General features: G+C 38.3%; 1 protein-coding gene across 8 annotated transcripts in view; it reads right to left on the bottom strand.

Moving 5' to 3' along the window:
* Positions 1 to 10,915: 10,915 nt before the first annotated feature.
* Positions 10,916 to 23,329, bottom strand: part of ARHGAP24 (Rho GTPase activating protein 24) — a 771,185-nt gene continuing 758,771 nt past the window's right edge. For all 8 annotated transcript variants that reach the window (XM_067736519.1, XM_067736517.1, XM_067736518.1 and 5 more), the window contains 2 exons: positions 16,922 to 17,996; positions 10,916 to 12,110 (listed from right to left, as the gene is read on the bottom strand). In XM_067736519.1, coding sequence (XP_067592620.1) covers positions 11,867 to 12,110; positions 16,922 to 17,996 — 1,319 coding nt within the window. In that variant the 3' untranslated portion in view covers positions 10,916 to 11,866. The remainder of the gene's footprint in view (positions 12,111 to 16,921; positions 17,997 to 23,329) is intronic.

Raw genomic sequence — 23,329 nt, 5'->3', positions numbered from 1 at the left:
GCCAGTATATTCTAATGGACACAAATCTCCCACCCCTAGTTAGCATTAAACTGTTCACCTTGCCATGTCTATCTTGCAACAAGACCTGACTTGAACCTGCCTGTTATTCTGCATGATTGGACTCCAAAGACTACTACAAATGATGAGAATTGTCCTGTGTCCGTGTTCATAAAACGGACTTAAAACCCACACCCATATTCATACACATCTCACCTCTACAGTTCTAGATCAATCCTGGAAGGCAAAACTACATAAATCCAGTTTCTCTGCAAGGTCTTAGTGGTAAGAACTGAAAGTCAGCCTGATGGATCAAATGCACTTCAGTGATGTTTAATAAGGATTTGAAATTATTTAAATCATTTCTGTGTTCTTTCTCTCTTTTTTAATTTTTTTTTCCTTTGTTTTCAAAATGTTGGTGGAACAAGAGGGCGAATGAGGGGAAAACTTTGGCTTTTTTGAACTCTTTGTAGGTGGATACTATGTTGATACATTATGATTTCTGTTTCTTATGAACTATTAAAAACTAGAGCAAATATGCTTCCAGTAACATAAAACCAAATCCAAATCCAGACTTTGTTGGAGTTTGCCTTGTTGCCAGTGGCTGTTGTCCTGCTCACTGTCTTGGGTTTCATGTCCTGACAGTAACTTTGAAGCATCTCACATTTCATCATGTGGTCTGATTGTGCCAGGGAATAAATAAGAAATGAGGAATGACCTACTTTTTCACAGTGGGTAATGAGTGTGTAATATGTATGTGACCATGCAGAAGGCTGTGCTTTCATTTGAGATTGGTTTCTTCTAAAAATGACCTTCTTTTCTATCTAGGGATATTGGTTGTACATCTGCAATTCAGTAAGTTTCCTTTAAAGTATAAGATTGATGGAAAGGAAAAAATAATTTTCTGGAAGTATTAGGTGATTAAAACAGGGTTAAATATCTTAGGTTAATTTATTAGAATTTCTAATCAGTTTAATTATTACTCGAGAGAGGGTAAAAGATTTTTTTTTGTCTACATGGTAGCCAACCTTAATATCTCAAACTCCTTGGTGAATTTTTTAAAATATGATTTTGTGTCTTGATAAGGTCACCAAACCCATGTTAATTAAGCTGGAAGTGTCTGACAGTGTTGAGGAATGGCCCTTCTATTTCTGTAAATAAAACATTTTGTTTAACCAGTTAACTATTAGAAAAAAATCTGGAAGATAAACATACCTATTCTTTTGCATTAACACAATTTATCCTTTTATTTATAAGAAAAATAGAAACCCAAAGCCTTTTGTTATCTCTGGCATAGATTTTATTCTAATTTAAACCACAGATCTTTACTCTCTTAGTAAAATAAGTTTAAAAGTGGCCAAATATAGGTACCTGAAAATACCCACAATATTAAGATGGGAAATTAAATTCCACAAGATTGCTTATGGAGAGAAAGGGTCAGAAGGAATTATTGGTGCATACCAGGTACCATAAAATGTTACCAAGTATTTGGGTAAGTTTGACCCAGTTTGCAGTAAGAAGAAAGGTGTCTTGAAAACTACCTTATGCAGCAACCAGTCTAGAAGGAGGATTCTGTTTGTTCAGTAGTTGAACTGGGTTTTACCCAAGATAGAGATTTTTTGACCTTACCGATTTATCAGAATGATATTTTTTACTTGTTGTGTGCCTTTCCTCCCAGCTTTTTGAAAGGCATGCCTGGAAGACATTTGCAACTAGTGAAACACACTGAAAATCCCACTGTCTCAGATCAGTTCATGTCAGGGACCAATGAACATGGCAAGTCATTTCCCTCAGGTCCAGACTGAATTCCATCTGCTCATTCTTTTAGATCAGTGTGTTCTGTTTTAGTTACTGAAACAAGTTGTAGAAATGCACAGTTCTTGAGCACATGAAATGTGATGGCACATACACAAATAAGAGTCAAATGCCCCTTTGAAATTTCCCATCCTTTCTATGTCACATATTTCTTGCTTTAGAGATATGCTTATCCTAGTATAAAACCCAATGTAAAATGTCTGAAATGCAATTTAGAGGATTTAAGCTTTACTCCATGGAGTGAGTGACTTCACTTCCTTGTCACTGAACTTCTGATACTGTCCTTCCCTGAATTCTTGTCTGGAATCCTTCTGTTCACCCAGCAGTCCACATTGTCTGCAACTCAAAAGCAGGTGCAAAATGTTATTCATCTTAAAAACTCTTCCACACTCTGCCTAGAAAAGTGTATCACTCATAGTTTGCCTTCCATTAACACTTTTATATTCACATTTGTGAAAATATTGTCTGTGAACAGTTATACACAAAATCAATTTTTATAACCCAAATAATATTTTACATGAACTAAGGAAACTAGTAATATTAAAGGACTTCTTTTATGAAAGGAAGACTTTCAAAAAGCAATTGCTTCTTCCTTAATGTTAACATTTTGCAAACTTGGATTTGGTGCAAATCAAGCTCTAAGAAGATTGCTCTAAATTTCTAGTTTAATTTCTGAGGTATGTTCTTAAGTGGTACATTCATTCACTCCAAAAATATTTATTGAACATCTATTTATGTGTCCTAGGTAGGAGACAAATACAGTATAGTCCTTATCCTCACAACTTCAGAGTAACTTAATCTTTCAGTTTAAAAATAAGTGGTTAAAGCAAAAAAACATTTAACTCATTTGTTTACTTTCTTTTAAAATAATAATGTATTCAAATTAGTGGTGTGACTTGAATGATTCCATTTTTATTATTCTCTTAAAGCAATGAAACAAGAAATCTGCTTTTTTCAATATTATTATTTTGTCTAATTTCATGTAAGCACACTTAATGAATCAGCATAAGAAAACTTTGGATATTTTCCATGACATTATAGGAGATGAAAACATTTTTTACAATTTATTTAAAAAATAGCATAGAGATGAAAGATACAAGTAGGCCTGCACTAACTCAATGAGGAAATATATGTATCTTTACTCTCTTTTTTTGTTGTTGTTTTTTGCGGTACGCGGGCCTCTCACTGTTGTGGCCTCTCCCATTACGGAGCACAGGCTCCGGACACGCAGGCTCAGCGGCCATGGCTCATGGGCCCAGCCGCTCCGTGGCATGTGGGATCTTGCCAGACCGGGGCATGAACCCGTGTCCCCGGCATCACAGCAGGTGGACTCTCAACCACTGCACCACCAGGGAAGCCCTATTCTCACTCTTTTAATCAAAAGATTTACTGCTATCTTTTGGTAGGTCTTAAACAAATTGTCAGTCACCAGATAAAGGGAGAAATATGATGACATTTTGAGATGTTGTCAATAACTTATGATATTTGTATCCTGGAAAAAATAGATTAAAATTTCAGAGGCTAAAAAACAACAACAAAATAGAATGGATGCTTTTTTTCTACATTATATAAAGTTATTTTGATACACGTTTCCTCTGAGAGCTATTAAGCCTGGATGCTGAGCTTGAGGCTCATATTTCTGGCATCAAAATCTCCAGATCAGCAAATGATATCACAACGTGTACTGGAGTCTCTCTGCAGTGATGCTCTCATACGAAGCCAAATCTCTGAAATTTGTTTAGTCTGTAAGTGATGAATGGAACCCTAAAATAACTTAGGGTAGAATTTAGTCATTTAATATTTTTTATTAGAAACTCCAACTCAGAACATCTCTGAATATATAAACCAGAAATTTGGCATTGAACTCTGAATATTCACTCATTGACTCATGCCACAAATATTACTTGAGCACTTCAGTTTTCTGAGGACTATTCTATGCACACATAGTTGTGATCAATTCAGGCAACCTTTCTGCCTTCATGTAGTCTACATTCTAATGGAGAAGTAAGGTCGTGGATAGCACTAAGAAGACAGACAAAGCAGGATAAAAGAATAAGGCATGAAAAAGGGTGCCATTTAGCGGAGGTGGTCAGGGCAGGCCTCTCAGAGAGGTGATATTTGAGCAGAGACCTGAATAAAGTGAGGGAATGAGCCATATCAGTATCTGAGGGAAAAGCAAGTGTAAAGGCCCTGGAGTAAGAGCTTGCATGTATATATAAGGAATGGCAAAGAGTCTTGTGGATGAAGCATAATGGACAAGATTAGTGTGATAATAAATGAAATTGGAGAGGTAAACAGGGTTAGAGCATAGCAAGATCTTGGGATTTTATTCTAAACATGGGAAGATGATGGATAGATCTAAGCATGGAAATAGTATAATCTAAGTTTTCTTTTTGAAAGGATCCCTCTGGCTGAGTAGAGAGAGGAGGTTAAGAAGAAAGAGAAGAAAGATAAGAATGGAAATGAAGAGTCCATTTTAGGGTGTAACAGTAGTCCAGAAAGACATGATGGGGCTTGAACTAGAAAGTGCTGATGCTGAGAAGGGGTTGGATTCAGGATCTAATTAAGGATACATTGTGAAGGCAGAGTTGACAAGATTTGCTGATGGATTGATATGTGATATGAAAGAAAGAGATCAAGGAATGACTCTGGATTTTTAAGAAATCTAAACCACAAGGTAAATGATAGTGCAGTTGACTGTGAACGATGGATTAGGAGCATATTTGGGAAGAAAATCATATTTGTTGTTGGAAATAGTTGATGATTAGATATTCAAGTGAAGTAGCTGGAGTATCTACGAGGCTGGAGTTAAGGGAAGATATTGAGCTGAAACATAAATCTGAGAGTAGTCAGCTTATAAGTATTCATTGAAACCAGATTATATGAGACCATTAAGAAACTGAGTATAGATAAAGAAGAAGAAGAAGAGTCTAAAGATGGACGCACCTCTTGTTCCAACCTATAGAAATCAGGAACAGGAGAGTATTCTAAGGAATGTCCAGTGAGGTAGAGGGAAAACCAGGAGCTGGAGCTGTCCTGGAAGCCAAATAAAGATGTTTCAAAAATGAGGGAGTGGGCACCAGGGACAATGCCACTGAGTGGCTGAGTAAGATGGGGACTGAAGATTGACAATTGGACTTGATTTTGTGAAGGCCATGGCTGACCTTGTCTACAGTGGTTTCTCTGCAATTTTGAGCAAGAAAGCATGACTCCAGTGAATTTAAGAGAACATGGGAGGTGAGAAGTTAAGAACAAGTATAGAAAATTGAGAATTGTTTTTCTAAAAAGTGAAGCAGAAGAATGCTATTGAAATTAGTCATACATAGGATATGAGGAGAGGATTTTTAAAAAGTTATTACAGCATGGGTATATGTTGGTGGGACTAACATTTAAGAGAAAATGTGTAATGCAAGAGAGAAAGAGTATTTATCTGAAGGAGCAATGCTCTTGAAAAGGCCAAAGGAGTGGGTGCTCTAAGAGGAACAGTTGGCCTGGTTAGAGCAGACAACACAGTCATTAGAGCAGGAGCTAAAGTGATGTATACAGGACAGGTTTGGTTGTTTGCTAGATATGATGATGAAACATAAAAACATAGTCTTCTGATTTCTTTTCTCAGTAAACACAGGAAATCAGTAAGTAAGCTTATATAAGTAAGGTTGTCAGCTGAAAATTAGGATGGGAAGAGTTCATGGAGGCTTAAGAAGTATAAGATAGATCTTAGAAAGTATGAAGATAAGTTACTGAACAATGATGAGGTCCATGTGAGCCATATTTATATAACTATAAGATAGACAAGTCAATTGGTGGTCTTCTGCTCTTCAGTCATGTTTAGTTTCTTAGGTGCAGGTTAGTAGGAAGCAGAAATTGGATTTAGCCAAATTTGGGTTGTTTTTTTTTTGTTTTTTGTTTTTTGTTTTTTGTTTTCTTCTCAGATGAGTGGAGTGGTGGAAGAGAAGATGAAGGGATTTGAGAATGGAGACAAGAGAATAAATATGATGAGGAACCACAGAAGCTAAGTTGGTCAAGGAGGGAAGCAATGACATGAGGGGATGATCGTCCGTGAAAATTTAAGGAAGTCCATGGCTCAGAGATACTCTGGGAGTAGGCAAGCATTGTTGGAGTGATGGTGCCAAAGGCAATGACCTAGAAAGAGAAGAGGTGATGATCAGAGAGTAGAGGCTTGGAACGGATATTTTGGTGATGGTGCAGTTGTTGGTAACGACACAGTGTGAGGTCAACCTTGTGCACAGGTGGCTGATGTTCAGGCAAAGGGAGAACAAGATTTTTCAGAAGTGAGCAGGTCAAGGAGCTGTATGGCCAGGTTGGTGGATGGCACATGAGTACGGGTGGGGGAAAAACAGTTGATTAAGTGCTGAAATATTCTTTCATGTGACATGTGCTTCCAAGGAAGTTCTGAGGGAGGACAGAGGATCAAAGCTCTGAAAGTAGCAGCAAAGAGCCAAGCAAGACCTACCTTTGCTTCAGCCTAATGATACGCTGGTTGTAGGAAGGAAAAATAGCCGTCCTTGAGAGAGCTACTGAGGAGCTGTGTCTTCAGTAGGTAGCTATTCTTCAGAGATGTAAGGGAGGTTGCTGGTAGCTTTTAGATGTAGAAGGTGTAATGGAAAGTTTGGGGAAGGGGAGGGGGGATCAGAGTTTGAAGCAATGGGGGAATGTGCTGAGCAACGTGGTGATGAGCTCACAGCGGGAGGCAAGTGACATGGAGTGTGAACTACTTTGGTGAAAAATAATGGAGGGTGAGGTGTGATGGCCCAACCCTGGGATGACTTTTGTGTGGGATACATAGTCAATTCTAATGAATCATAAGGAGGCGGGGAACATGTGTGTTGGGAGGAGAGGGCTGGGATGGACATGGTGTTTTCACCAGTTCTTAAAGGGCTTCCCTCAGAGCTAAGAGACAACTTTGCTCAAAGCAGACAGTCCAATCTGACTCATCATTCAAACAATTCAGTAATATCCTGTTACCCGTACTGTCTACTTAAGAAAGGGACCCCTACCTGTGTGGGCTGGTCTCACCTGGGCTTGGCCCTGGAGGGGCCATAATGGTAGCAGCTACATGTAGTCCAGAAATAAGAGTGTTGTTCAGCCCTGGACCTGATTCACAAGCTGTGAGTTAAAAAACACACTTTTCATCAGCTAAACTTTCTATTTGAAGCTCTACAGTAAGTCCAGTAAATCTCGGCTGCCTGGGGAACTGTTAGTGTTCCAAGTCACCTTGCAAAAGAGGCCCTTGAGCTGGGCAGTGCTAACGTTCAACTCATTCCCCACTGGTGCTGTTAAGAAGACTATAAAGAGAATAATGAAATAGACCTTTGGGAGCCACAAATCCAGCACTATTTCCCTGTAGTTTATGAATTCAAACAAGGTAAAATGTGTCCAGCTCTGGCTGCTTTCTTGGAATAAAAGAGTGGAAGGCGCCTGGGTCCTAAGTGTGTTTTCAGGTCTCGCGGGGTGCGGGTAGGTTGTTACACACAAGACCACCTCGATGGCACAGGCTGGGTAGGTCTTTTTATATCATTAAAAAGACTCCCTAGACTCTGCACCACAGGCACCTTTGCATGTGCATGCTCCAGGGAGGTCTCTGCCCCAAACCGCCTCCCTGTCTGCTAACTTACGACTCATCCTTCAGGACTTACATCATAGTCATGGCTCGTGCCCAGCCTCACCTCTGTGACCCCTTATGTCCACAGTACATCATCTCATGTGGTAATTATTGTGAACTAGGTATCCCAGGGCACCTAGGACAGTGCTGACCTGGCTTATGGAGGCCTTCAATAAATACTCGCTAACAGTGATGCTGATGTAAGTGTAGGTATGTTCAGTGGCCCATATTCTTAGGCACTTTCATTGTATTTTACCCAATACCTTTAATGCCCAATGTCTTCCTCAGTGTCCACATAGATAGAGTTGATGCAAAACAGTTACAGGTGGTTCTTTAGACATTATTCCCAGATCACAGCTGTAATTGTATTAACTCAGAATAGAAAGGATGCTTTGGGTTGCCTCTTCCTTGTCATCGTCTCCGGCAGATTATCTGAGAAAAGATGAAATTAGAGTACTTGGGAAGGGGACACAATTATATCCTCTGCTGCTGTGCATGCTAGTGTTTCATTGCCGGCCTGTTTCCTGAGGCCAGAATCTTGTTATGTTCTCTAGAAGCTGCGGCACCCTTTCAAAAGAAGTAATCTGAGGGCTGACAACTACTATTTATTGAGCACTTACTATACTCCAGGTACTGTGCTAATCATTTCACTTAATCATTTCTCGAAAAAATTCAGTGAGGAAGAGGCACCATTATTATCCCTATTTGATGGAAAGGCAAATTTAGGCTTACAAACATTATGTAATTTTTCTTAAGTTTGTGCATCTAATAAATGGCAGAGTTGGGATTTTGATCCAGGTCTCTGAATCCAAAAGTTCATGCATATTCTTTTCTAGGATGCTACTCTAAGCAGAACACAGATCTGCAATGTAAGGAACACTGGGGTTTGTGGTTGGCTTCCCAGTCTTTAATCCTCTCCTGAATTTCCAAGGGGAGATAATTATATATCAGTGATTTAAACTATCCTACCTGGGAATAACTTACTTTTTTTAAAAGGAGCCCTCCTCACCTTGTGAATAAATAGGAACGACATTATTTAAATTCCACTTGGAGTTTTTCGTCAGTTCATAATAAAGTTACATGTAAAATCTACATTTCAGTTGGCTTCATGTCCTAGGCACTTCTATTTTAAATGTTCTCTAAAGGATACCCAGCCATATAGTTTGGTGAGTAAAACCAATACTATAGACTCAACACTTGGAAGCAAATCTTTTCTCCTGAGCTCATAATTTAAGAATCATTGCAGTTGCCTAAAGAGTTTTAAAGAAGTGTATACAGGATGTGGCAAATGAACTTTTGATACTACCTACTTATTTCCAATTTATTCTTATGTCAATTTGCAGTTGATTTTTTTCTAGGCTTTCAGGAGAGTTAATATAAGAACCAGTAGAAACCCAGATGGACAAGCTGTTCATAGTATCCATTGATTGGAGATCATCATCACTGAGATTTATAGTTAAAATTAATCACAATATCCCTCATAAATCAAAGGCCAAATCTACTGCTAACTCTCCATGCTGGCACTCTGTGGCATAATAATGCTGTAGGTGGGGAGATTTAAGATCAATGAGATATTATTCTCATGCCTTAAGAGATATTATTCTCATGCCTCCATTTATCAATACAGCTGTCAATGGAGCTAAGAGGCAGGCACTGAGATAAGCACAGTACATATCACCTTTAAGTATTACAACATCCTTGCTTTGTAGGAGTTATCTCCACTTTACAGATGAAAAAACTGAGGTCCAGGGAGGTTAAGTGACTTGTCATTGCCTTGCATATCTTGCCTAAGGCATGTTGAGATGCATATCTTAGTCTGTCTGGCTCTCAGTTTCCTGCAATTATCGTTCATCCCCCCTTGGTGCTTCTTGACTTGGTGAAGAAAATAATCAGACAAGGGAAAGGCTAAAAGAGATATACCCAAATTGGGAGCACAAAAGGTAACTCACTCTGCATTGAGATCCTAGGAAGCGCCATAGAGGAGCTGACATTTGATTTGGCAAACAAAACAAAACAAAACATGGTAGGAGTGTGCTAGATAGAAGGAAGGCAATCAAGATGGGCACAATAATAGGAGGTGGAAAGTTCCAGAGGCATGAAATAGCATGGCAGGCGTGGGGGGAAGTGGCAGGAGATGAGAATGAAACTCAGGTTAGAGTCGTATACACTGTGTGAAGGGCATTTGAATGTTATTAGCAAGGCTACAATATGATCAGAAGAGTGACTTAGAAAGGGCAGTCTGCAAATGAAAGTGGAGGAGAGATATTGGAACACAAGTGGCTGGGTGCGATGCTTTCTTTGAGAGATGGGGAGAAACTGATCAAAGAGAGCAGATGAAAAAGGTGAGGATGGGTGGACTAAACAGTACTTGGTGAGTGAATTTAAAAGTGAAGAAGAGGGCAGAGTAGAGAAAAATCAGAGTTAACATTTATGGAGTCCATCCTGTATACTAGGTGCCGTTCTCAGCCTAATACAAGCTACCTCATTGAAACCACTTAACAAATCTGTGAGAGCAGTACTTTTATTATTCCCATTCTACAGATGTAAAAAAGGATGCATAGAAAATTCAGCAACAGCTGGCAAATTGGAGAAAATGTGAACACAGGCAGTTTGACTGCATAGCCTTTGATTTTTACTATTGTATCATACAGCTCCCTGGATGAGTCTGAGGTTTTTGTCAACAAAGACAGGGACTGGGAAAAGATGAAAAGGTAGAGAGCTATTGAGATCATTTTTACACATTTTGAGCTTGAATTTCCTTTAGGATACCCAGGTGGGAGTATCTTGTTAAAGAATTGGAAAGAGAGAGAAAAGGGAACTAAAGATAAAGAAGGTATTGCTACATAGACAGTGGTTGATACCAAAGGACCACGTAAGCTTGATCTGTGTAAGGATATAAACAAAAGCAGCACAGTGACAAGAATGAACTCTGTAAAGTCTACTGTCCCCTTGAAAATAAATACAAACATAGAACCTTCAAACAACATGAATCCCATAAACTCCAGTAGTATTTATTTCCAATTTTACCTTTTGTGACTTTCTGTTCTAGCGTGACAAAGATTTATTTCGATCATTGCCTCATCGAACTGTGAATTTTTCTCAGTCTCTGGCAGATTATCTGAGAAAAGATGAAATTAGAAGCCCTGGGCTTCTCCAGAAAGTTATCATTACTGATGTTCACAAATTTATCAAAACTGGACCTTTAAAGATTCACATTTTAAATTTATTGTGAATAAATGTTTTTGACAGGGGAGAATACTGTACAAATTAGAAGCAAAATAGTTTCTTCCAATCTTGTCTCCTCCTCCTTCTGGCCCCCTTCCCCTGCATCAGTTCCCTCTTGCTGCAAACTGCCTTTACCCTCTGTTGTGCTGAAAGAATCCTAGATGACAACAGAGCAGCCGGACTGAGTGAAAGCAGAATATATGGCACACACTCTAGCAGTTTAACTGAGAGAGACACGGTAATACTATTTCACTGTTTGCGTTGTGGGTGGGGAGGTGGGGGGCCGGGGTTGGAGTAGAGGACACGTGCTCAATGTAGGCACTGGTTAGCCAGCATTGTTCTTCAACTTCCCAATGGCAGGAAGAATCTCCCTCATAACCATCCAGTAGAAGGACAGAGTAATTCAAGGCATGACTGCTTAAATGCTCTTTTTTAAAAAAAACATGCTTTCCGTCTAAGGTGCATCCTGCATAGGAGACATACATCTGTGGAATGGGCAAGGCAGACCAGGGGGCTTGAGAAGGGGACTTTTTTACATGGTCCAAAATCTCCTGTGTCAAAGCATCTCACCAAGAAAACTGAGCAGTGTCAAGGGCAGAATTTACAGAGCAATTCAAAGGTTCCTGGTGATTCTACCGTAATTTATAAAATTATTTACATTTCTCTTTTTGGTCATGGCAAGGTCCATTGGCACAAACAGCACAGCCACAAAGTATTCTTTTTGATTTTAATAACTCATCTTATATATATTTATATATCTGCTTATTTTCATTTCCTCAGCAAAAGGGGAAATAAAAATATTGATCTATAAAATAAGCTGATGATAACACAATGCCAAAAATAGCTTAAGTGCAAGGGGTGAAGCTTGAAAGCAAGCTAAACTGCAATGACATACTGATTTAACATTTTAAATACAAGACTTGCAATAAAATAATTATTGAGATATGTTTCTCATTTTTAGTTTACTTTTTAAAAGCTACTCTATATACACATATCCAGTTGTAACACTTGACAGTAGCATTATGGGGCATGATACAACTTTGGTACACATTGCAGATATGAATGGGCAATGTCTGTAAATGATATGTCTTCCCCAGTTAGAACTCTGTACAGCCAGGTGACCAGCCACCTGATGCTATATAATATTCCCACCAGAACCCCCAGAGTCTTCCCCAGAGCCACTGGAGACAGTGGGAGAAATCAGCCTCACTGGATCCATATCGTGTTTCCTCTCTCGGTTCTCCTGGGTTCCACTGTCAGCTCCCCAAATGTGGAAAAAAACTGCTCCATTTCTTTCTGAAGCATGTCATTTCTCTTCTCTGCATCTTCTTTTGCTCGCTCGGCATTTCGCATTTTGATTTCTATCATTGTGAACTTTTTCCTTTCTTGATCCAGTTCATCGTGGAGGCTCATCATTTCTGTTTCCAAAGACATGTTTCGCTGTTCTAAGCTACAAAGGGTGGGGGAAGGAATAAGACATAAAGCAATTTTATTAATTTGAAATTCAAAACGGCTAAAAAATATTTCCTAAACTGTCTCTGCAATGTTTAGGAAATTAGATTGAGCCTTTCAAATCAATGAAGCAAGGTCCATGGATTAAAAGGTGTATATATATTCTTTTTTTTACTGATTCCTAACATGATTTACTATCATTTTGTTGAGACCCCCAGACCTCTCTTGAATGCACTTCATTGTCATTTGATAGTGAATTAATGAATTTTGGCAAAAAGAAGTCAGAGACCAATGTCATGGAGCACAGAATGGCAGAAGTAGGAGGCAACCTAAACCACAAAGCTTCCTGAATCATTACGTAAATCTGGCTTTACTAAAAGAAAGGGGGAGGGAGTCTGATAAAGTTGGAAGAAACAAAGGACAATTATTTTTGCTTTCTATCAAAGGAAAAAGAATGATAGTGAAAATGTCTTTGTTAGAAAGGTTAAGTCAACTGCTAAGAATGGGCTTCTCTTGGACATATAGAGTCCCATCATATAAAAGTGGTATTAACAGCAGTCACCGTATAGTAAGTAACAAGAGAGGTAGAGATTACATGTATTGAATAAGTAATTCATCTGACATTCTGTGACAATGGAGTCCACCTAAGTAGCCTACTATCTAAAATTCTCACTGCCTTCCAAGTTAATATATCTTAAGATCTCTAGAGTTATATTTTTATAGGTTGATAGCTACATTCTTTTGGATAACTGTATAATTTTAGATAATTTCCTATAAACAGAGTTTTCCCAATAATCACTAAGTTCCAAAACATAATTTATTATTGCTGTTGTTCAAGGAGGAATAGTAAGCACTTGATTATTAGATGATGTGTTTTGGTAATGGCTGACATTTTAATTTCTCCTATTCTGAGCTAAAGTCCCAAGAGTATGTTTGAATTTGACATACTATTGAAATATGAAAGGCTAATGCACAGGTAGCTCTCAGAAATCTGATTATTTTAATAATTTTCAAATTAAAATCTCAATTATTTTTCTGTTTTGAAATAATGAGTCCCATATGTTGATATTTCATCCAGATAATCATAAGAACACTTAAAGATGAATCTGCTCTCCCTTTGTAAGAAACTAGAATTTTTTAAAAAGTCACATTCTATAATCAGTTTAGAAGGCCATTTTGACCACATGATCACATTTTTTACATAAAAACTTGGTAGTGTGCTGGTTGTCACCCAGAATTATTTTACGATACATTCTCTTTTCTTTCTAAAGCTATTTATTTTAGAACTAAAAAAGCTGGAAGAAACTCAAGCTTAAATACCAAGGAAGACACCTTTTAAAAATATACTAATGCATTTTACATAACAGGCACTCATATGAAACTTCCAAGAATCTAGACTGGGTTGAAAACAGAAGAAACCCCTCCCACTGTAAGCACAGATCAATGCTGGAAAAATATATAAGAAAAATATTTTTTAAATACATAGCAAGGTTAAAAGAAATAAAAGAGCATCTTGAGGTTATCAGAACCAAGGAAGAAACTCAAATTTAGAACAGTAAATGGAAGCACATGAGGGGTATTGTTCCTGGATAGAAGCCCTGGAAGCTGTGACTAGGTTTTTATTTTGCTCATGGGGAGGAGGAGATCTCCAGTATAAAAGAGGCAGAAGGCTGAAAGTGATTCAACTGAGAGCTTGGAACATCAATTTTCTTTATGACAAAGAGAATACAAAAACTCTACTCATGGGCTGAGTGGTGACAGAATTAATCAGAAGAGAAAATAAATAAATGAGAAAACAGCTCTGAGGAAAAATTACCCAGAATTCCTCACGTAATGAAAAAAGATGAAAATGTAATATAAGAAAGAGAAGCTAACAGAGATGGAGAATGGATTAAGAAGGGCCAACATACTTTAATAAGGGTTGGAGAGACAGAAAATTGAGAAAATGGGGAGATGAAATAAACAAAAATGGTGATGGATAAAAATACTCCAGAATTGAAAAAAATATGTCTTCAAATAATGAAACATAAAGTTCGAAAGTTAATGGAAATATATAGCAGAACGTTATTAATCAAAATAAAAATTATATAGCAATATTAATATGAGAAGAAATATTTTTGGGCAAAAAGCATTATTACCATTACTTTATGATAAAAGGATCAATTCATCAGGGAGATATAAACAATTCTGAACTTTTATTCATCTAGCTGTATATTTTCAAGTTATTCAATATAAAATATAACAAAATTATAAAGATAGATAAATCCACAAAAATTAGGAAATTTTAAGATAACTTTCTTAGAAATTATAGCTCTATCTGATGAAAATTAGGAGAAATGTAGAAGATTTGAACAGCTTGATTAACAGATTTGATCTATTGGTCATATATACAATCCCAAACCAATAATAAGTTAATAAATACTTCTTACAAGACCAAATAATTGATATCATACAAATGAATTTTTCTGACCACAATATGATAAAGGGAGAAGGTGAGGGGGGAGGGAATAACATCAAACTCACATGTTTAAAAACTAAAAATATTACATATCAATGATAGATAAAGTATAGTATCTATTTCTCTATCATCTTTCTATCTCTCTAGGGATGTATGTATGTATGTGTGTATATATGTACGTATCTATTATCTATCTATCTATCTATCTATCTATCATCTATCATCTATCTATCCTTAATACTTGTAGGGTAGAGTTAAAAAGGAATTGAAAGACAAATGTATAATTCTAAACAGGAATGATCAAGAATTAACTAGAACAGTTACTTCTTATATTTCTGTGGCTTGGTCATGTGGCAGCTCCTTTGCCCTACTTTATCATGGACCTCTCCCTTTGCCTGTCACATGGGTAAAAATGCTACAGTGAAAGAGGCCAATGAATGACATTCTGTTGGAAGCTTCTATTATTTTATCAATGTCTCTAAAATGCACCATAGACTCAGAACATAAATGTAGCACCAATGTTCTCATAAATGAACCTGTACATCTGCAACCATTCAGAATAATGTATTCCTATCCTAAGGTAAGTTTCAAGTGTTATCTCTTGCTTCTCAGTGCTAAGTGCTAATTTATCATCATGCCTTGGCAGCAATTCAGAGATTTGGTAGCCAGTGGTTCCAAAAACTACATTCAGAATGAAGAGTAGCCTTATAAGATGATGACTCCATTTTTCTTCTTATTTAAACCTCCTGTCACTTAGCATTATATAGGAAAATTCAAACCAAGTTTCTGTTTCCAAGAAAGTAATTTTTTCAATCTAACATACAAGAAGTATTTTTTTAATATTTACTTTACCATAGCTCTTAAAAATACATCTTTTTGCTTGATAATTGATAAATGGATGGGAAACATTAAAATACATTAAGGTCAACTTTATATATAAAAATGAAACCACGTGGGGTTTGGAGCCATGGAAGCATTTGAAGCAGGACAAAGACTGAGGTTCACAAACTATGAGGACCCTAAACAAGAAGGGGTCTACTAAGGCACAGTCTGGGACTGGGACTGAGGCCACTAGAGGGGCTACTTCAGGCTAAACTGAGCCTCAGGCCTTCTCTTGAGAGTGCAGTGTCTTTCCCTTATACTACACTGAAAGGAGAACATAAAAACAATCAGTTTTGTAATTCTGTGACCTTGGTGAAATCACGGGGTGTGCTGATGTTCAGGTTTCCAGCACAAGGTTGTATTTGTGAATCCTGGGCTCCATTCTCTGTATTCCTGCCTTTCAAGATGATGGAGCATCTGGCAGTCAGGGGTACTGTCAACACAGGATGCTCAGCCAATAGCCCATGTCTTGCCCAGGTTGCTTCTCTGAAGTTGCTAAGCCATCGCCATCTCGGTCAACTTATGAGAAGACGTCAACTGCTATCAATTAGGTTTCAGCACAACTGCTTCCTTATAATTCATATGTTTTGCTCCCCACTTAGGCTACAATTTCCATTGTCCATATGAATACACTTCATGCCATCACTTTTCTCAGAAACCTCCCTGGATTCCAATCCCAGAGTAAAAGCCAAAGACTTAAGATGATCCTGAAAGCTCTAAGGTACCTCTCTGAGCTCCTCACTTATTCCATCTCACGGCATTTCCACTCCTCCCAGGCATCTGCGTAGCTGCCTCTTTAACCTCCTATAAGGCCCTACACTTAGAATTACCCCTCACCAACACTTCTTACCCCTCTTCCCTGCTTTAGTCTTCTACTTAGCATGAGATCTATTTTACTTATTTATCTGTCTCCTCCAGTGGAATGGAAGCATGCTCCATGAGGGCTGAGTTTTTGTCTGTTTTATCCACTGCTGAATCCTTGGGGTCTGGGTCTGAGCTTGGGAGAGAACAGACACTCTCCCAGCATTCAGCAAAGGAAAAAATGAACAATAAAGATCTGTTTATTTCTCCAACTTCTCTTTATCCTCATTTCATCCTCTTCCTATGAGAACAGACTCCTTGTTCTGCATTCATCCCCTTCCGCTCCTCTCCCCAGCCCTCGAACACAAATCCACACATTTATTGACAAGAGATAGTATTACTGAGCAACTGCTCTGTGCCAGGGACAATGTGCAATGATTTCTTACATGCTTTTGTGGTAGATACTGCTAGAATTTAAAATGTTCACATTAGGGAGCTGAGATTCACAGAGATGAAGTGAGCTTTCCCAAAGTCCCACAGCTTACAAATGGTGAAGCTACCCAGTCTCTGACTTTGGAGTCAGCATATTTACCCTCTGGGTGAGCCTGTCTCATATTAGGAGGCTATCACACCCTCTCTGGCAGTTTGGGGCTCCAGATTTTCCTCACCTCTTTATCCTGGACTCATACTCTATCTTCTGTTTGGTCATTTCCTGCTTCAGGCTGGACACTAAACTATGCAGTGCACTGTGATTGCTGGTGTGGCCAACAAAGGTCTCACTGTTGTCGCTGCTGCTGGTGGCACGACTACTTCGACCACCCACACTTCTCCGGTCACTTTTGTTTTCATAGTCCCCGGGGTGGGAAAGGTCGTCCTGTGGGGGCCCATCCAAAACGGGGTCCTCAAAGTTCCCACCGTAAAAGTCTTGTTCCGGGCAGGTGGTGGTGGAGGAGCGGCAGGAGTTGGAGTTCTCAGGGAGGGAGATTTCACAGGAGGAAGTGGACCAGGTGGCACTGTCGATGCTCTGCTTGTCGTCAAGGCTCATCACGGAGAACTGTTGGTGGACGTTGTCATAGGTGGAGAGTCTGTTGTGCTGGCCCGACTCTCCAGCTTGCTCTTTCTGCTTATTATCCCTCAGGGTCACGTAGCCATTGGGCAGCCAGCTCATGCTGCGACCATTCACGGGGTTCCCGAGGGTATCTGTGTTCAAAATGCCCATCCGCACCATTCCGTTCTGTACACTGTGGGTGCCCATTTTGGTACCAGACCCCTTCAGGGAAGAGGTCCTTCTGGCCTGTAAGCTCCCATTGGGAGTGGTTTGGGCTTTCTCAAGTCCTTCTGCATTACTGCTGCTGAAGGACCCATTGGTGACTATCCCACTGCCCTTATTGAAGGCGGGATTCTTTTTGACCATGAGAGGGGGGCTCCTAGAGACATCCAGTTTGTGAACGCTATTCCTTGGGCTGTTGGTTTTGCTGCCTGATAGAGCTGTGGGGGATCCGTTATCCATGTTGCTTCTCTGGGGAGACTCAGACTTGTCCCAAGAGCACCGTCTTCCAGGACTGTCCTTGGTATTATTGTTCTCCGTGTTTTGTAGCTGACCCATGGTGGCTTTCTTCTGAAGGTCATTGTTGTTGTTGCTCACTCCATCCTGGGGCTTGCTTTGCAACTCTGCATCTTTGGGGAAGAGGTGATCGTGTTTGCTAATCATCATTGACATCAACTGTTGGACCACCACAGTGCCTGGAATTGCACAGAAAACAAAATAGTATGAGTGAAACAGTTTTATTTCTTATTTTGAATGTGACTCTTAAAGAGTTATTAAAGAGTTCAGGTGAACATTCAGCATTATTATTAGCAGTGCCAAACTATATTCTTAATGATGATAATAGCAATATTATCTATAGCAATATTAACTGCTAAAATTTCTTGAGCATTTAACATGAACTATACCAAGCACTTTACTTTTGTTAGTGTAGTTGGATTTAAAAAAAAAATCTATGAATAGATACTGTTCTATCTATCACTGTCTTATGAAAGTTAAATAACTTGATCAGCATCCCAAAGCTATTAAGGAGAAAATGCAGGGCTTGAACCCAGAATTAATTAGTTCCAAAGACCAGCCTCTTCATTGTCACACATTTCTTGGAAGTTTGACATTTAATTAGGAAAAACCTTTCTTTGAGGAAGTCACTGTTATCTCTCATCAGACAATTGCCTCAAACTATCAAGACATTTGTAGTGGCATCTCAAAGTGGAACCCTATAAAATCTCTAGTGGATATATGGTCTGTCTTTATAATATAGCAAGACAATGAAGTTCCATACAACTTTTGCTCAGCATTCAAAACCTTCAGGGCATTTTAAGTGACATTAGCCAAAATGGTATAATAAAGACCTACAAGAATCCTCTCCTCCATAAAAGCAACTGACAAAAATATTCTGAATCATCATTTGCAGAACTTTGGAAATTAAAGGCTTGTTGTAATCTGGAGAGTGTTTATTAAAAAAAAAAATCATTGAATCTTGGTACAGAACAGCAAGCACTGTGGTATTTTAACTCATCCTATTCCTATCCTCCTCTCTGCAGTGGCCTTGAAAACCAACAGCCCACAATCACAGTGGGAACCAGCAGTCTGGCAGCCACTGGAATGGGAAAAGCAGGGATGGAAATCCTTCAAAGTCCCATTCCCAAAGAATTGTCATTATTTTACTTGTTTGGTGGTTCCCTGGAAGACGCCACTCAAGAGGCTTGTCTTCATTTTATCTAAATAAGAATTTGACCAGGGTGAGCAACACTTTCTCAAGGCCATTTGTCAAAAACAATTAGGGGCTCTTTCATTTAAAATCATGTTTGCCTAAAGCAAGTGGATAACAGTTGAAGACAAACAATAGGCTAAACAAAAAGCTTAGAAGGAAAATCTGAGGAAAGAGACTTCCAAAGGAGGTGTTGAAAAGCTCTGCTTTATTCCTGAGAATTTAGAAGATTACATGCATGCTTAGCGTTCTGTGCATGCCTAGGGCTATATGCATGCTCAGGAAAGAACTGAGAAGTCCCCAAGCTCTCACCTCTGACTGATCTTGAGGCTCTGCACAAAAAGGATCTGAATGCTAAAGCAGAGTTGTAACCTTCCTGGCTGAGTGTTGAAAGTTTGCCCCAACATGAACACAGAGTGTCTTGGTAAAGACTGGGAAACTTATTAGCTCTAGTCTTTTAATCTTTGTTCAATCCTTAGCTGACAACTAAGTAAGCCAAGCAGAGACTTCAGTGGCCACGGATGACGAATAATATAGACTTTAGAGAATTATTTCAGAAAACTCACTAAAAAACCAAACAACAAACAGCAAAAACAACAAAGAGAGGGTAAGAATCTGATATCCAGAGTTCCCATATTATTATATTATTTAAAAAACATGCAGTTTTCAAAAAAATAATGCTACATGCAAAAAATAAACAAAGCATGGCCCATATACAAGGAAAAAAAAGGAAAAAAAAAACAGACTCTGAGGAAACCCAGACACTGTACTCACTGGTCAAAGACTTTAAATTTGCTATTTTAAATGTTTTCTAATAAATGAAGGAACCAAAGGAAAGTGAGAATAATGTTTCGCCAAATATCAATAAAGAGCTTGAAAGTGTAGAAAAGAATCAAATAGATATTCTGGAGTTGAAAGGTACAATAACTGAAATGAAAAGAATCAGTAGAGGGGATCAACAGCAGACTTGAGCAGGCAGAAGAAAGAATCAGCATACCTGAAGACAACTGTGGTTACCCAGTCTGAGGAACAGAAGGAAGAGGAATAAAGACAAATGAGCAGAGCTTCAGAGACCTGTGGGACACCATCAAGCATACCAGCATAGGCGTAATGGTATCCCAGGAGGAGAGTAGAAAGAGAAATGAGCAGAAAGAATATTTGAAGAAAGAGTTGCTGGAATTTGAAGAAATTTGATGAAAAATATGAGTCTACACATTCAAGAAGCTCATCAAATTCCAAGCAAGCTAAATGCAAAAGGATCCAGACCTAGATCCATCATAGTCAAACTGTCTTAAAGAGAACCTTGAGAACAGCAAGAGATAACCAACTCATGTATAATGGATTCTCAATAAGATTATCAGCTGATTTTTCATCATTCTCATTGCCAGAATTATATTATCCAGCAAACCTATGTTTCAAAAATGAGGGACAAATAAAACATTCCTAGCTAAACAAAAACAGAGAATTTGCCAATAGCAAATCTGCTCTAAAGAAATATCAACACTTCAGGGCATTTTAAACAAAGAGAAGACCTTCAAGAAAGAAAATAATTCTCTTACACAAATGAAAATGCTAAGGTTCTCATTTGATCCTTATATTTATATTATTCACTGTAAAGTATGATTAGAAATCAATACCTTACAAGTTTCAGATAGTAAAAATAACTCAGACAACAGTGGATAGAAAGGCTAATCTATCATAAAAAGCAGTAATATTCTTTCTAAAAATTGGTGGATTTATCAGGTTTTATGGCATATTAGCTAAAATCTCAAAATATATTTTCACATATTCCTCACTGACTTACATGCTGGGCTGCTCCCACCCCTTAAAATAGGCCACCACCACTAACTAGGCTTCTAAATTAGTTTCACAACTTTAGGTGTCCCAACCCCCTAAGAATCTTTTTAAGAATTTTATTCATATACCCACAATAAAGCAGTGTAGGCTCATGAAAGCATTAATCATCTTTGCTTTGGCTTGAACTATATTAATGTGGTGTGTTAACTGTGTTTCTTTTACCGTGTTGATAAAAGCTCCTAAGAGTAGTCTCTGATAAATAAATACAGGGAAACAAATTTTAGTTAGTAAAGGTAATATTATTTAAAATACTTAAATAAATTTGGTGAAGAAAATGATAAGTGCTTTTGACAATGAAGATATCTACTGAAATAGCTTCTAGTAGCTGTCAGAGAGTAGAAGCTTGACTTGGGATGAGGCCACTCATTAGCTTAAAGCAACACCTGGGCAAGATTTGGCTCTGAATATAATTTATAGTCAAATTCTGAATAGGAAAATATGTGTTATATTCATCTATATCCTTCACACTTCTGTAATGATTCAAAACTTCTAACATATTTAGATTAGGAATCTGCAGTTTGTTAGGTCTGATGCTGGCCAGTGCTGCTCAAACATTAATGTTCATACAAATTATCTGGAGATTCTGTTAAAATGTAAATACTGAGTGGGGCATGAGATTTTACATTTCTAACCAGCCCCCAGATGACACCAACGATAACAAAATAGTAGCAATAGCAGAGCATAGAGGACCCACCACAGACAGACCTTCTGAATCAGAATTTCAGCAATATTCCCAGATTATTCCTGTGTGTGTTAGAGTTTGTGAAACTGTGTTAGGTGGAAATGTTTCACTTACATCTTCTAAATTTTCTCAGAAGGCTGTGAGATAGGACTTAACATTTTTCAGATGAGAAAATTGAGGTTCAGAGAGGTTACAGTTCTGCCCAGGGACACACAGATGATAAGTGACCAGGCTGAAATATGATGCTTCTTCATCTTCTCACTGCAAATCATGTACTTGTCCAACTATATTTCAGCTGCTGGATTTATTTATTTACTTATTTATTATTGGAGTAAAATTACTTTACAATGTTGTTAGTTTCTGCTGTACAATGAAGTGAATCAGCTATACGTATACCCTCCCTCTTGGACCTCCCTCCCACCCCCACCATCCCACCCATCTAGGTCATCATGGAGCACCGAACTGAGCTCCCTGTGTTATACAGCAGGTTCCCGCTAGCTATCTATTTTACGTAGTGTATTTATCTCAAACCTAAACTCCCAATTCGTCGCACCCTCCCTTCCCCCCACCCTGTGTCCATATGTCCATTCTCTATGTCTGCGTCTCTATTCCTGCCCTACAAATAGGTTCATCTGTACCATTTTTCTAGATTCCACATATATACGTTAACATACAATATTTGTTTTTCTCTTTCTGGCTTACTTCACTCTGTATGACAGACTCTAGGTCCATCCACATCTCTACAAATGACCCAATTTCGTCCCTTTTTATGGCTGAGTAATATTCCATTGTTTATATGTACCACATTTTCTTTTTCCTTTCATCTACTGTTGGACATTTAGGTTGTTTCCATGTCCTGGCTATTGTAAATAGTGCTGCAGTGAACACTGGGGTACATGTGACCTTTTGAATTATGGTTTTCTCACAGTATATGCCCAGTAGTGGGATTGATGGGTCACATGGTAGCTCTCTTTTTAGTTTTTTAAGGAACTTCCATACTGTTCTCCATAGTGGCTCTATCAATTTACATTCCCACCAACAGTGCAAAAGGGTTCCCTTTTCTCCACACCCTCTCCAGCATTTATTGTTTGTAGATTTTTGGATGATGGCCATTCTGACCGGTGTGAGGTGATACCTCATGGTAGTTTTTATTTGCTGCACTAATAATTATTTGCATCACTAATAATTAGTGATGTTGAGTATCTTTTCATGTGCCTCTTGGCCATCTGCATGTCTTCTTTGGTGAAATGTCTATTTAGGTCTTCTGCCCCCTTTTTAATTGGGTTCTTTGTTTTTCTGATATTGAGCTCCATGAACTGTTTGTATATTTTGGAGATTAATCCTTTGTCCATCGCTTCATTTGCAAATATTTTCTCCCATTCTGAGGGTTATATTTTCATCTTGTTTATGGTTTTCTTTGCTGTGCTAAAACTTTTAAGTTTAATTAGGTCCTACTTGTTTATTTTTATTTTCATTACTCTAGGAAGTGGGTCAAAAACGATCTTGCTGTGGTTTATTTCAAAGAGTGCTTTTCTTATGTTTTCCTCTAAGACTGTTATAATGTCTGGTCTTAAATTTAGGTCTGTAATCCATTTGGAGCTTATTTTTATGTATGATGTTAGATATCACAAAAACAGAAAATTACAGACCAATATAACTGATGAACATAGATGCAAAAATCCTCAACAAAAAACTAGCAAACAGAATCCAACAACAAATTAAAAGGATCATACACCATGATCAAGTGGAATTTACACCAGGAATGCAAGGATTCTTCAATA

This window comes from Pseudorca crassidens, chromosome 4, assembly GCF_039906515.1.
Source record: "Pseudorca crassidens isolate mPseCra1 chromosome 4, mPseCra1.hap1, whole genome shotgun sequence".
Lineage (NCBI taxonomy): Eukaryota > Metazoa > Chordata > Mammalia > Artiodactyla > Delphinidae > Pseudorca > Pseudorca crassidens.
The sequence above is the reverse complement of the archived record's forward strand: the minus strand, read 5'-3'. Positions and strand labels throughout refer to the sequence as shown.